Source organism: Protomyctophum parallelum (genome assembly GCF_964188405.1).
Source record: "Protomyctophum parallelum genome assembly, chromosome: 19".
NCBI classification, from domain to species: Eukaryota; Metazoa; Chordata; class Actinopteri; order Myctophiformes; family Myctophidae; genus Protomyctophum; species Protomyctophum parallelum.
Window position 1 is genome coordinate 22,239,486 of NC_139717.1, and position 15,328 is coordinate 22,254,813.

General features: G+C 43.6%; 1 protein-coding gene across 1 annotated transcript; it reads left to right on the forward strand.

Moving 5' to 3' along the window:
• Positions 1-6,015: 6,015 nt before the first annotated feature.
• LOC310876356 (transcription factor Sox-11-A-like) lies at positions 6,016-9,649 on the forward strand (the record flags this gene model as incomplete). The annotated part of the gene is made up of 3 exons (XM_083789880.1): positions 6,016-7,139; positions 8,277-8,616; positions 9,428-9,649. Exons 1-3 carry the CDS (start codon positions 6,265-6,267, stop codon positions 9,647-9,649), a joined length of 1,437 nt encoding a protein of 478 aa, XP_083646006.1. The 5' UTR covers positions 6,016-6,264.
• Between the last annotated feature and the right edge of the window lie 5,679 nt (positions 9,650-15,328).

Below are 15,328 nucleotides of genomic sequence, written 5' to 3' on the forward strand. Positions count from 1 at the left end.
GCCAGATGAAGTGTCGCAAACATAATAAGAATAACAAAACGTAAAAAAAATAAAACGCCTCTAGACTTGTAGATCTGCTATTTTGTGTGAATGGGATGATTTGATGCTGGGGCTCAGATAATAATTTAATAAGTTATAAGTTATAATTCACTTATTTTCTGCTCTTGTCTAGTCTTCGTCAGTTCATTAACACGCACACACACACGCACACACACACACACACACACACACACACACACACACACACACACACACACACACACCCTGATAAAGTGCAGTGACTGACAGTGGGCCGGTCAGCTCATCTGCGTGAATGGAGGAGGGTCTTCAACATGCAAGGAGGGCGTTTGGGTTTACACCTCGTGGGGTGGGGGTCTTTCCATGTCAAAGTCACTGTCTCCTCCATCATGCTAAACAGGGGAATGGTCTGCATTTCCATAGCCGTTTCTCCAAAGCACTCTTTTTATAATGTGCATTATGCCTTCTCCCATTCACACGCACGTGCACACACACAGGCACACACACGCACGCACGCACGCGCCAAGCTTGTAGGTCTGCTATTTTTGAAAAATCGAAGAACGACTGACATAGAAACATAGTCAGAAAACAGTCAGAATGTAGAAGACATTTTTAGAATCTGATCTCAGGTCAAAATGGGTTAAATGTTTCTAAAACCCACAGGCATATAGTTAACCGCCGTGGTCTGAATTATTTTGGGCAAGCGAAGATGCTTTTTTTTTGTCACTGTTATTGAACATTTTATATCTCTGCTGTCGCGAGGAAACCACCTAACTCCAAAATGTTCCTTTTTTTCAGAAAATGAAAAATATACATTTTTCAGGAAAATTTGAAAACCTTGTATTATGAAAACAAAGCAATACTGCCTCATCAAAGTTGGTGTTGTGACTTTATATATTGTCAATTAGCCTACTTGCATGAGAGGGGGAGAGGTGGTGAAGTTAGCTGTTTTAGCAGACAGTTTGAGGGTCCAATGGAGTTAAGAGGTTTTGTCCAAAGCGTGTTTTACTACTTTCCATTGGTTTTCAAAACAACACACAGATGTCAAAAATCAAAAACCTTAAAAATGGAGTTAAGAGGTTTCCTCCCGACAACAACGATATGTAAATGTTGAATCATGTTTTGGAGGATTTGAGAACATTCCCAACAATGGGTTTTACTCATGGTTGGTGTGTGTGTGACACACGCTGTTGCCAGATTTAGCGAGAGAAATAAACAACCAGGTCTATGAAAACAAGGCCCAAGAGAAGCAACTTAACACACGAGCACTATGAAAAGACCATTTACAAGCTCTATCTGCTAAAAAAAAAGAGGCAAATATCTTTGGAATATCTTTGAAACATTTGTAACACAAATCTCACAAAATAGCTATTTATTTGGGGTTCCTTGGCATGAGAAATAAGGCCCCATTTCCAAATCCAGCCTGAATCAGATCTGAGCCACATCCAGACTGGAATCTGATTTGTTTAAATGAGTCATGTGACATGTTGGACTCATTTTAAACAAATCTGATTTCAATCTCGATGTGGCACAGATCTGATTCAGGCTAGATCTGTCTGCCAGTGTAAATGGGGCCTTTAGAGTTGTTCCGATACCGATACTGGTATCGGATCCTCGGGGCCGATACCACCCTCAAGTACTCGTACCCGATACTCTGACCCAGGTACCAAAACATCCAATTGACAATGACACTATAGAGCGTTGCAGTCCCCGTTCAGAACGACCAGTGGCCCAGGAAATGATTCTCCATTAATTTTCTCCATAGGCTTTTCAAAAAGGGGGCGGGACTGTGACGCTCTATAGAGCGTCGCAGTCCCGCCCCCTTTCATGACGACGCCAGGCCCAGGAAATGAATCCCAATGCATTTTTCCCATAGGCATTTCAAAACGTATTTATTTAAAGACCTTAAGCGTCGTACGAAGCCAACTCTTGTCGTGACAAATCATGACAACACACACAATATTTTGGACCGAACAAATAATTACAAAGAAGAAAAACAACCAAAAAAGTGTAACCTGTCGTTTTTTTCTACTTTCTAATTCTTTGTTTGGCCCGAAAATTTGTGTTGTCATGATTTATCACGACAAGTTGGCTTTGTCCGCAGCGTAAACGTCTTTAAATAAATACTTTCTGAAAAGTCTATGAGGAAAATTTATGGGATTTAATTTCCGTGTCTCTCGAGGGGGCGGGACTGCAACGCTCTATAGGCTGAACGAATATACGATACGATACGATAAAACTCTATTGTCAGCTTTCACTGAAATTTGTTTTTCCACCGTTGTCACCGTTCAAGATACAGACATAGACAATACATTACAAAAGATACATATTACAGGACACAAATCACAGAAGCAGACAGGAACAATAGAACATATCCTCTTGGTTTACCGCTTTTGGTATAAAAGCAGAACAGACTGCATGCTGTACAAAAGATTTCTTGAGCCTGTTTTTCTTATATTTCTGGACTCTAAACCGCCTCATGGAGGGCAACAGTTGATATTAATTTAACACGTCATGTAAGGGATCAGAGGAGATGCTCTTCGCCAGTCTAAGCATGCTCTTGGTCTGGGCCTCTTTAAAGGAACGTAACATGACCTCAACTGGCCTACCAACAATTTTAGCACAGATCTTATTTTGGCTAAACAGTTTGTTCTTATATAACAAAAACGGTTGAATGCAACGGGAGCAAGGCTGACCCTACACCCTGCAGCAAATTGCCCCAAAAACAGCCGATCTACAAGCATACGTGACAACTGACAAGTGCAGATCGGAACTCCATCTGCATCTATGAGAAAACAAAAATTAAGTATTCGTATGAGTCCTATCGGTACTCTGTCTGAAAAAGAAAATGGGTGGGGGATGAAATCAGCTAACGGTGTCTGTTAGAGAGGGGGTGTGTCGCCGCTGTCGCGACGTACTCACAGTGAATGGTGGCAGGGTTGCCATGTTGGCTTGTTTCCCGCCAAAGTTGGCTTGTTTTTCTGCATGAGTGACAGAATCGTTCTGGTGTCTCTACTATGTTTGTAATAGTATATTAATAAATGACCAAAACATTCATGATTGTAGACATAGATAGTATTTATAATGATACATGCATCAAATATTTTAGTATTAGTATTATATGGCGATATTATTGGGCTTTTTTGGCTTGTTTTTCGAGGGAAGATTTGGCTTATTTCTCTCACAAGAGTTGCCAACACTGAATGGTGGTGACGCGCCTGGGCAGGTTGGTGCCTTGCATGGTTTCCTCCGCCATCGGTGTGTGCTATGAATGTGTGTATGAATGTAACGCACGATATATGTAAAGCGCTTTGGATTTAAAAAAAGCTCTATATAAATGCACCATCTACCAACGTTGCTTATCTAATGCACAGACGTGGCAACACTGGTGACATATTGACAGCTAAGCACAGCAGGATGTGTCTTTGTAAATGTCACAGAGGGGAAAGCAGTCTCTGTGAAGGAAATTATTTTTTACTGGAATGAAAGTGATCTGGAGGCGGTTGGGCTGATGTGGGTGTGTGCCTGACTGTGAGGGGGCTGCTCCAGCCTCCCTGGGGGGGGGGGGGGGCTGTTCAAATGCATACGAGTCCTCCACCTTCAAGCTGCCTTCTTTAAAACCCATTTAGACCTGAGGACGATTCTACAAAATGTCGTCTAAGTTCTGACAGTTTTCTTGAAAAACCCTATGTTCTCACTCAACTATTTCATGTCAACGACGCCCAGAATTGTATGTAATCGGCCGCCGACCCTCATCTCAAAATATGTTGTTCCAGGAAGAATACGTATTCAACGATTTGCGCCACATTTTCAAGATTTTTCCAAAAAATAGCAGATCTACAAGCTCCCAAAAGGTGTTCCCGTCCAGAATACGTTAACCATAATACAGCTCAGTGGTTCTCAACCACTGGTCCGGGGACCACCAGTGGTCCTTGAAGGGCTTCCAGGTGGTCCCCAGCTAAATGGAGAGTTATTGGTAACCAAATGGACCCTCGTATAGGTCCTTATATCGCTTGAGTGTTCAATTATGACACATCTACATTACTTAATTTACAAGAAGTCTACACAATTAGAGAACATAGAATAATTTGTTATTTTGATCAACGTTTGCCTGTTATCTGTCCTTATGGTACAATAATACAGCATGGGATTGTGGACGGAAGCTTATCCAGTGATAAGAAAAATATTCTACGTTTTGGGTCCGAGAGGCTAATTCAATTTCATCAGGTCCGTGGCTTAAATCCCAAATACATAATGGACCTTGAAAAAAGCCCGCAGAGAGAGCTCAAATAACTGCCGTAGTAGAAGAAGCACATCGCTAAAATCCCTTCAACTTTCTAAGTGTTAATGAATCAACGCTGAAAGTGAGTTCATTGTATATAATGTCTTGGAATGGCTTGATGAATTGAACGCACATAGTCTGGACCACAAAGGAAACAAGACCCCTATAGGCCTAGGCTATGGAGCCGCTTTTGTGTTATCCTTTTGGCAATCATTTTAATATCTGCAAGTATACTGTAGAGAAAGTATCAATCGTGTATGTCTCGTGTATTAGTGTAATTTGTGTAATCGTGTATTGTTGTGTATTTGTGTACTATATTCAGAGTTAAGCTCTCTCTCCCTCCTCAAAAATCAATCCAATATACTTCATTGACACAACAGCACAGCAACCTATTTTTGTGAGGAAACGCAGTTAGAAATGATAATCAATACAATAATCAATGAATCAGTCATTTCATTGATTATATTGTGTGTTCTCTCTCTATTTTGTTGAATTATTGCTTAATCGACCGTGTGTGTGTGTGTGTGTGTGTGTGTGTGTGTGTGTGTGTGTGTGTGTGTGTGTGTGTGTGTGTGTGTGCATGCACTATCATTCATCTGCACATCTCCCATAGCACCTGATCATACAGGAAGAGAAGAAAAAAAACTAGATTGTGTTACATGAAAAAAACACATGTGTTTTATTTGGTTTAAATCACTGTTTGGCATGAAACACATTCCTACAAACCACAAGGGCACACACGCACACACACACACACACACACACACACACACACACACACACACACACACACACACACACACACACACACACACACACACACACACACACACACACACACACACACACACACACACGTGCCACCAACGGACCAGAACCAGAACCAATGCAAAGACGGGCTTTGATGTTGCAGCCTTGTCTCTTCTCCTCTCCTCTCCTCTCCATACATTGACTGGAAGCAGCTCATTCATTATTCCCGTCTCGTATTCTGTGTCCAGACAGTCCCCCCCCCCCCCCCCCCCACAGACCCACACACACACACACACACACACACACACACACACACACACACACTAACCAACCCTCCCCTCCCCCACTTACAGCGCTCTGTTCTTCTCTCTTCCAGTACCTCAGGAGGAGAGAGAGAGAGAGAGAGAGAGAGAGAGAGAGAGAGAGAGAGAGAGAGAGAGAGAGAGAGAGAGAGAAGAAGATATTGAGATATATCCCTATAGGACCCTACTCCCTAGCTATTTATATTCAAAATGTATTTCTACACATGTATACATTGTTTTGCCACATACATTCTTACTTTGGCCATGTAGGCCTATGTTTTATCTTGTCAATAAAGCTCAATTTAATTTAATTTATATTAAATTGAATAATTGAAGTTGAAGAGAGAGAGAGAGAGAGAGAGAGAGAGAGAGAGAGAGAGAGAGAGAAGGGTTAAACGGGAATGTCTGGAAGACTGCGCCCCCCCCCCCCCCCCCCCCCCCCCACACACACACACACACACACACACACACACACACACACGCACGCCTTGCGGGGGGGCGGGGCCAGGCAATTTGTGATTGGTCGACGGGCCGACAGGGGAGGAGGGACGCGAGAGCCCTTATTGGTCGAACGACCGGCGAAACAGAGAGAGAGAGAGACTTGAGAAGAAAGAAGCCGGTTTTTAAGAGAGAAGAGATCGAGAGAAAGAAACACAACCTGAAACTGGAAAGTTTAGCACCAGAGAGAGAGAGAGAGATACTCACTGAGCGATCAGAGAGATAACATAAAGGAACTGGATTAGGAGGGATCCGAGAGAATGTTTTGAGGTGATCAAGTTGGACTTGTGCAGTTCTATTAAAAAAAGGTAGAACGATCAGAAGTTTCCTTCCAACGGATTAAACAACAGGAAAAAAAACGACCGTTAATTTGAAAAAAGAAAAAAATCTATTAAAGAGCACCCGCCCGCCGCGATGGTGCAGCGGACAGACGGCATGAGCCCGATCCACCCGGAGGAGGGCGCGCTGAAGCCGGCCGCGGTGGCTCCCACCACCACGGTCACCACAACCACCACAGGTCCCACCAAGCCGGGGGAGGACTGGTGCACGACGGCCACGGGCCACATCAAGAGGCCCATGAACGCGTTCATGGTGTGGTCCAAGATCGAGCGGCGGAAGATCATGGAGCAGAGCCCCGACCTGCACAACGCCGAGATCTCCAAGCGGCTGGGCGTGCGCTGGAAGGGCCTGGCGGAGCCCGAGAAGAGCCCGTTCATCCGCGAGGCGGAGCGGCTCCGGCTCAAGCACATGGCCGACTACCCGGACTACAAGTACCGGCCCAGGAAGAAACCCCGCGGGGTGGCGGCGGTGGTGGACATTGTTGTTGGTGGTGGTGGTGGGTTCGGGTCTTCTTCTGGTGGTGGTGGCGGGGGATTCAAGACGTCCACGCCGGAGAAACAGCAGCAGATCCCCGCTGGTGGCACCGGTAGTACCACCACCACGGTCAAACCTAAGCCCAACCCCGGGAGGAAGCGGTTGAGAGCGGGCAGAGGGAGTACCAAGATCGCCGCTGGTACCGGTACCAGTACCACCACTACTACCACCACCGGACCGGCCATCACCACTGCCGCCAGCAGACCGCCGGTGGCGTGCCCCGCCGGCTCCACCGAAGCCCGGCGCCAGCACCTCTCCGCCGGCCTCAGGGTGAGCCTCAAGCCGCCGGCTGCGGTCAAACGGAGGATCTACTCCACCTCGTCGTCATCCTCCTCCTCATCCTCCGATGATGATGAGGATGAAGAGGAGTATGGATATGTTTCTGAGGAGGACCAGAGGCTTCCATACTACCAGAGGTAGGTTGACTTATTTAGACTTCTTTAAAACATGCATATGTGTGTGCTTCTCCAAAACGTTTATTTTTTAACGTCAAGGAGCCATGATGAATTCCTGTTCATGTTCTTTGGCTTTATAGAAGTGTATATTTGTACGTCTCTAAATGTGTTGATGAATTGAACAAGGTGGACCCTCTTGTAAACAAGTGTAATGCTTTTATTGGGTCGTCCACTCAGTCACTTAACAGTATTTGTATTGAGTTGTGCTTGAAATGTACTGTAATTCTGCAAACTGTTAATACATATTTCAATCAATCAATCAAAACCACAAATCAATATTTGGCTGTGTTTGATACCCTCGTCTAAACATATAGGCTGTTTTAGATATCGGGCAGCCACCCCATCTCCCAGCTCTTTAATAAACGGAAAATACAGGAGAGAGAATCCAGAGGAGAGCGCTTCAATTTGATAGTGTTTGACCAGTTCCAATTTTGCCTGCTTGTTTAGTTTGTGTGTTCTTTCCCCCCCCTGATTCCATTAGTTTACCGTGTCATGTGGGAGTTCTCCATCCGCTTACTTAGGTGAAAACATTTTTTATCAAAGAGCTGGAGAGACTGGGAGACCCCTGTTACTGGACAGACACTACAGCAATGATTACTATCACCTGGTCCATAGAGTTTAAAGTAGCATTTCATCTTCACAAATTATATACTTTATACCCGAGTATGTTGTATCAAAAGTTGAACCTAATAACGACGAGCATATTCTGCGACATACTAGCATGATGTCCAGGCCGGGGCGTGTACTTGAACATCACTAGTAGGGCTTGGTTCCTTTTGATTTCAAATTAAGAACTTCTCTAACTTTAAGAGAACCTCTGTCTGTGACTGGTATCCACATACCAGCTCTGACCTGTGTGATGATGAAAACCGGTTCTAAATGTGTTGGAATGCCAATGGAACCGATTCCTGGTTCATGTCGGATCCGGTTCCTCCGGGAGTTTCCGGATCCCCCCCCAAAACCCCTGACGCTTACAGAAACAGGAGATATACAGGCTCCAGCCTTTCTTTGTGGGCCACGTGGTTCATAGTAGTATTAGTAAGCTGAGTAAATGTAACTAATGTACTATTCTTCTCCCACCTCTTTGCGTCCTACCAGAGTCAACGCGGCCAAGGTCCCGGCCAGCCCGACCCTGAGCTCCAGCGGAGAGCCCTGCCCGGAGAGCAGCATGTACGAGGACACGCCCTGGAGCGCGCCGCTCTCCAAACGCCTCCACGCCGACAACAAGAGCGCCACGATGTACGAGGACACGCCCTGGAGCGCGCCGCTCTCCAAACGCCTCCACGCCGGCAACAAGAACGCCACGATGTACGAGGACACTCCCTGGAGCGCGCCGCTCTCCAAACGCCTCCACGCCGGCAACAAGAGCGCCACGATGTACGAGGACACGCCCTGGAGCGCGCCGCTCTCCAAACGCCTCCACGCCGGCAACAAGAACGCCACGACAACAACATCGGCATCCTTAAGGTCTTCGTCGCTGGCCTTCTCCTCGTCCTCCTCCAATCACTCGGAGCCGAGACGTCCACACCGGTAAGTCCAGTTGCCACACGATCGCCATTCGCCACGATTGTTGTCATTATTATTATTCGCGAAGAGTGTGGTTATTTTTGTCTTTCGCGGATCTACAGCTCATGATGAGCTTGTAAATCGGCCATCTCCGCCACGTTTTAAAATGTTTTGAAAGTATTTAATGATTAAATAGTAAAAATTGTCCTGCTGCGACGTGTTGTGAGCTTGTAGATCGGCTATTTTCAGCATGCAACCATGTGTACATGCCACCAAAGCCCGCCAAAATACATACACATAAAAACATCTTTATAAACTAAAAAGCAAGAGAACCTTCAACCAACATTTTGCTATACGTCAAAGCAGAAGCAATGTTTGGGAAGTGTGCCCATGGCAATCCTTTTAACCCATCCTTTTGGTGTTTCAAGGATTATGTTATACTATAGCTATTGGAAAATTGCAGATCTACAAGCTCATAGCCAAATACAGATAATTCATGAAATAGTTTGAGAGCGACATAGAAAACATAGGTTTTTCCAGAAAACTGTCATGATTTAGAAGACATCTTGTAGAATCGTCCTCGGGTGTCTTACATTTAACATCGCGTTAATTCCACGTGATCCCCTTGCAGGTGTGCGTCGGTGTCCTCGTCCTCGGAGGACTCTTCGGAGCAGGACGACCTGCTCCTCCTGGACCTGAGCGTCAACCTGAACGGCTCCATTTCCTCTGCGGTGCTCCTGGAGCACATGGTAACGGACGGCCACGGCCACCACCACGCCAACCTGTGCCTGGGCTTCGTGGACAGGGACCTGGACCTGTCGTTCGGCGAGGGGGGACTAGGGTTTCCGTCGTCGTCGCGCTCCCTGGCGGCGGGCTCCCACTTCTCCTTCCCCGACTACTGCACGCCCGAACTGAGCGCGATGATCGCCGGGGACCGCTTCTCCGATCTGGTGTTCACCTACTGAAGACCACCTTTTTTTCTCTCTCTCTCCTCTCTCTTCCCCTTTTTTCATCCCGACGACAAGAACTAAAGTGAAACCCCTGCTCCGGGAAGGGTGTACGTCTTTGATCCAGGAACCCGAGTTTATACCCGGGAATTGGTTAACATCACTTTTTTTTTGGTTGATCCGTACCTGGTTTGATCACACTGTGTCAGAGCTGGTCATGTGGACTTCCCGTTTGCGATAACAATTACAATAACGATGGTAATCAAACTTTTTAATTTTATTTCAAGGACCCCCGATAAGTCTTGAGATTGTACAACATCTACAAATGGAAGCAAATTAACCTTTTGGTTCCATTTGTTTCCACACAGTCGGTTACAAACCTTTTCAAGGGTCCGTTTGGAAGCGGAATCCTTAAACCGCTAAACCCTAGATCAAAGCTTCCCCCCCCCCCCCCCCTCTGACAACAAGAACTAAAGCGGACCGTTCTGTGAGATGGAATATCATTTCCACTGTCTGGATTTAGTTTCCATACACTACTAAGGCTCAGGAAGGTGGGTTTCTGGGAACCCCTGAACTTTTCAATATTTTTTTTCTTTCTAAAATAGCCGATCTACGAGGTTGGCGCATAGAGAGCTCGTGGATTTTTGCTTCTTTTATGACGTTTTATTTATGCCATATATGCCCCTTCAGGGTGGTTCTTCTGGTTTTAATGGCGAAACGGAACAAAAAAAAATCACAGAACTTAAGCGGGTTCTTCAAAGCTTCAGGTTATGTTAGTCGAGAAGAGAAGAAATTAATGAACCCAACCACAGCCCGATTCTTTTTCCCCTTTTTTTGGGAGGTCCCGTCATGATTTTGGACGGTCCTAGAGACCACCAGTCCAGCTCCGATAGCTGCACCGACATTTTCAAAAGGAGGGGAAAAAAGTACAAAAGAAAAGTATATTTGATGAAACGAACAGTTGGTATTGGTTGAAAGCCGGGGGAAGATCAAAATGGGAACATTCTGGACACACACGTACACACACAAATCGGGGCTGGTTGGAATGGATGTGTGGGATTTTCTGGTTCCCATTCTGTTGGAAATGAAGGAACACAATGGCAGTGGGGAGAATTGAAATTATTTGTTTTTCTTTTAAGTGAAACTCTGTTACTTTAACTCTCAAGAGCGGTACTTGTCACCCCATGTCAAGGACCCCCAAGTTGCATTTGGTTATAGACAGACCCCTATTTTTTGGAACCAAATGGACCCTTTTACGAGTCTGTAACCCCATGAGAGCATACATTTGTACCCTCTCAAAAGTTACGGGGTGGTCCGTGGACCGGGAGTCCTTGACATAAATACGAAAACAAACTTACAGCAATATACACTGTGGATGTGGTGATGTCACAGTGACAGGACTGCATTACTGGTTTTGGTTTTCAAAACCAAAACCAGACCGGGTTTCATGTCACACAATGGACAATATGGACACAAATACCTCAATATCGATATTGCGACGGTAAAAAAAAGAGGCAATTTTTGGGAATATGACCATTTCTGTGATTAAAAAAAACAAAACACGAATGTTAATGCCATATCATGGTATTACAATATCCAAAATCCCAGTCTCAATCTAGTCTATCGATACAATATCGCCATATTGCCTGGCAGCCCTAGTTTTACGATGATTTTTTTCTGTGTTTTATATTTCAGTTCACCTTTTTCAAGTGTCGATTTCAAAAAGCTCAAAGTTCAAATCAACCGACACCGCTGTCTGCAGGAAACAGTTTTTTGATAACATAACCAACATACCTCATCTTTTAACCCCCCCCCCCCCCCCCCCCCCCCAAAGCTATAAATATTTTCAGGCATATTTTTGTACAGTTCAAAAAGGGAATGTTCTCTTCGCTGTTGCTCCCAGCGAGGTCTTTTTTTGTTGTTTTTGTTTTGTATATATACATTTTTTTCAGGCACTTCATGTTTATTGATGTTATTATTCTAAATATTATTCTTGATTCCCCCCATCCCCTTCGTTTAGCATGCAAGGATCACAGGCCAAAAAATTTGCCTTGCGATGGTTTTAATGCTATGATGCTATGACATGTACGAAACGAAGTAGCCCCGATTAGTCCACGCGGACGTCGGCATAGATTGTATATGTTCTGTAAGATAAAGACAAAAAAAAAGAAGCTAGGAGTTTATGTATATTTGGTATGATTGGGTCCGAGGAGATAGCAGAAAATGGAGTTGTTTTCATTTTTTTATATATATATATATATATATACGGTATATATTATCAACCTTCAATGGCAGATGTTTTTCATTATTTTGTGCAATATAGATTCTTTTAAGGACCAGTTTTTTGTTTTTTTGTAGCAAAACAATTGCATTACTTGTTGTTCTGTACCGTTGCTATGACGACTGAATAAATCAGCTGGAACTGAATTGATTTGGATTGTGTTATTTCAGTGATTTGTGTTATTTCAAAATTGCAGATCCCATGGATTACGGATTAGCTGTTGAAAAATAGCAGATCTACAAGCTCGTAGCGCGGCACTCAGCTTGTAGGTCTGCTATTTTGGAGAAAATGTGGCACAAATCCTTGAATATTATATATTCTTTCACGTGGACATTTTTAACTCAAATATTTGCTTTTGTATATATATTTGATAATATTTTCAGATGGGGGTCGGTGGCCAATTACATATGATTTTGAGTGTCCAGGACTCTCACGACTAACATATAGACGCATGAGGCTTTTCAGAAAACTCTGGATTTAGAAGACATTTTGTAGAATCGTCCTCGGGTCTAAATGGATTAAAGTTCTCAGTCACCACGACTGAATTCAGTCTTTGGGATTCCACAGCAGCCAGTATGTCTTCCATAGAAGCGACTCTTGTACTGAAAATAGTCGATCTACAAGCTCAACACTGTAGATCGTGAGGGGCTGTGTTTTTTCATTTACTGTTTTTATTAATTTTCAATAATTATTTTGGAAAAGAACATCCTCTAGGAGGAGGCCGGAGGATAACAAAAAAAAAATTGTATAGGAAGGGTGCGGGGCAGCTATTATTTTTTAGTTTATTTAACAGGGACAATACAAAAAACAATGTATCAAGTTGTTAAAACATGAAACCGTTGCAATGTATATGGGTTTGTAGCCAAGGCTAATTTGCAACCCCAGTCCCTGGTTGGTTAGGCCTTTCTATAATATGTCCACCTAAAACAATCCTTTAAAACATCTACCTGAAACAATCTTTTACATACAAATACTAACATCCAATACATCTAATCCAAGTACAATACCAGTTTTAAAATGTGCCTAACACATTAGTGTTCGCACCTCTGGCCCGATTTCAACCAGAGTTTGACTTCATCATTAAACAATTTGAGATCAGTTTGTTGTTTTATTTCAGTTGGTAGGGCATTCCACAGGTGTATCCCTTGTACTGAGTAAGAAGACTGACCAAATGTGGTGTTACGCTTTGCTACCTTGAGGTTGCCGGCTGCTGATCCCCTTGTGATCCTACTAGTTGGTCTATCAGATAGAAAAATAGACTCTATCTGGTCCTTTTATCTGCGGACAGTACCGCTGGGGCAAGATCATGAACACATTTGAAAATTACCTTAATGAAAGAGAATTTAATAAAACTGTCAAAACTAAACAAGTTGTATTTTCTAAGTATTATGCAATGATGCCATTGGTTTTTCCATTAATTTGAGTGCTTCTGTTTATAAAGTGATGTGATTGGTTTGATGCCTGACTGTGAGGCCTGGCCCCAGACAGTGATACAGTAGGAGATATGGGAAAAAATCATGGCATGCATAAACAGTTGGGCTGCGTGCAGTGGTATATATTGTCTGGTTAGTCTAAAGCAGTTCAGGTTTGTTTTTAGTGTCTTGCTCAACTTTTTGGTGTGTTTATCAAATTCTTGTTGAGAGTCAAGAATGACACCCAGAAATTTGAATTCCCTGACTTCCTCAATTTCTTCTTGATCTATTTTAATGTTCAATTCATAATTTTCTCACCTCCTTATTGAGAGGTTTTTAGATTCAGAGTTAGGTGATTCCTTTTAAGCCATTGAGACACATCCTCCATTTCCTGGGTTAGTAATGAATATCATATCTAAATACTGAATGGAGTAACTTAAAAAGCTGTCTGTGGTGTTCACATAAGCCTGAGTAGACGATACAATCACCCAAAGTTTTTTTTAAAGTGAAATATCCCTTTAATTGCAGTATAGTTGGGTCATATCTTGATACTTCTGTGACATCAACCTGTTAAGGCACAATAAGGCAAAATTACCTACAATTCATTCTGCTTTAAGTAGCATGTAACATGTCAAACTAGGAGGTTGTCATGATTCTGAATACATTCCAAGCATTAGATTTGAACAAAAAAACACTCCTTGGGTTAAAAACGGCCATAGCCGTCATCACAAATGTGATGAGGTCAGATACATTTGAGCACAATTGGGCACATTTGGGCAAGTTGTTGATGGTGGCCATATGGATCTGGGGCTCTCATGAATTCTGCCCGTATTTCTGCTGGTTTGTTTACCTTCATAGATGATAAATCCACTGAGAAACGGAAACCTTTGCTCTCTCCGCGGTCACGGAAGTATCAGAGCAGTGTTGTTTTTGGCAGCAAATCGTCGTAGTCTCTTGAATAGTTTTCATTTCGTTTTAGTCTCATTTTAGTCACCTGGAAGGTTTTAGTGCCAAGTCTAGAATCAGTCGACTAAATATCATAAGATTTATTGATTTAGTCGACTAAAATGTATTTCAGTCAGACAACTCAAGAAGGATGTAATATATATATATATTTATTGAATATAAGATGAGCAATACAATATATTTATTATGGTTTGGCGATGTATTGGATCTTCTTTTTAGGTACTCAGATCAAGCGCATCAGTCCCGACCATAGGGACTCCGAATCCCCCGTACCTAAATAGTAGATCCAAAACGACAGGTGGTAGCTGGGGTGGAGGTGGAAGCGCAGCAGGTTTGTATACAGCAGCACGCTGATACAGCAGCAGCAGCAGAATTGAGCGCAGGTTGTATATAGCGGCACGCTGAAACAGCAGCAGCAAGCAAGCAAGAAGGCAGAGGAATGCAAACCTCTGGTTCTAGTAGCCGGTATGAAGATGGAGTGAGTGTGTGATTGGCTGAGTGAATAATGTGAATGAGAGCGTGAGGCTGAGGCGGCCCAATTAACGGCCGGCAGCAACTGCACTGAGGTTCCCTGACTGAACTTGCCCTGCGCATGTCTACGACAGGCACAAATGCTCATTTTGGCGGGCCTTGATGCCGTCGTAATGGCTGATTTTACACTTGCTGAAAATAGCCGATCTACAAGCTCACAACGCGTCACAGCTTGTAGATCGGCTATTTTCAGCATGCAACCAAGTGTAAAATGACTTATACTGGATCCTTCCTAACATTTTAGTCTAGTTTGTATTTGTTGACGAAATTGTCAGTATATTTAGTACAAGTTTTAGTCATCATAGCTTAGCTTTCATTTAGTTTCCATGTAGTTTCCGTCAGTGAAAAAAGGTAGTCGACGAACATTTTCCGTCATAGTTTTAGTCGACGAAAACAACACTGTATCAGATACGACCCCACTAGTTGGCCTATTTGAGTAAATGTACTTAGTGACTTTTCACCACCCATGACACACCGTTTTGTTTGGGGACAGATGAAGTGGTGGCC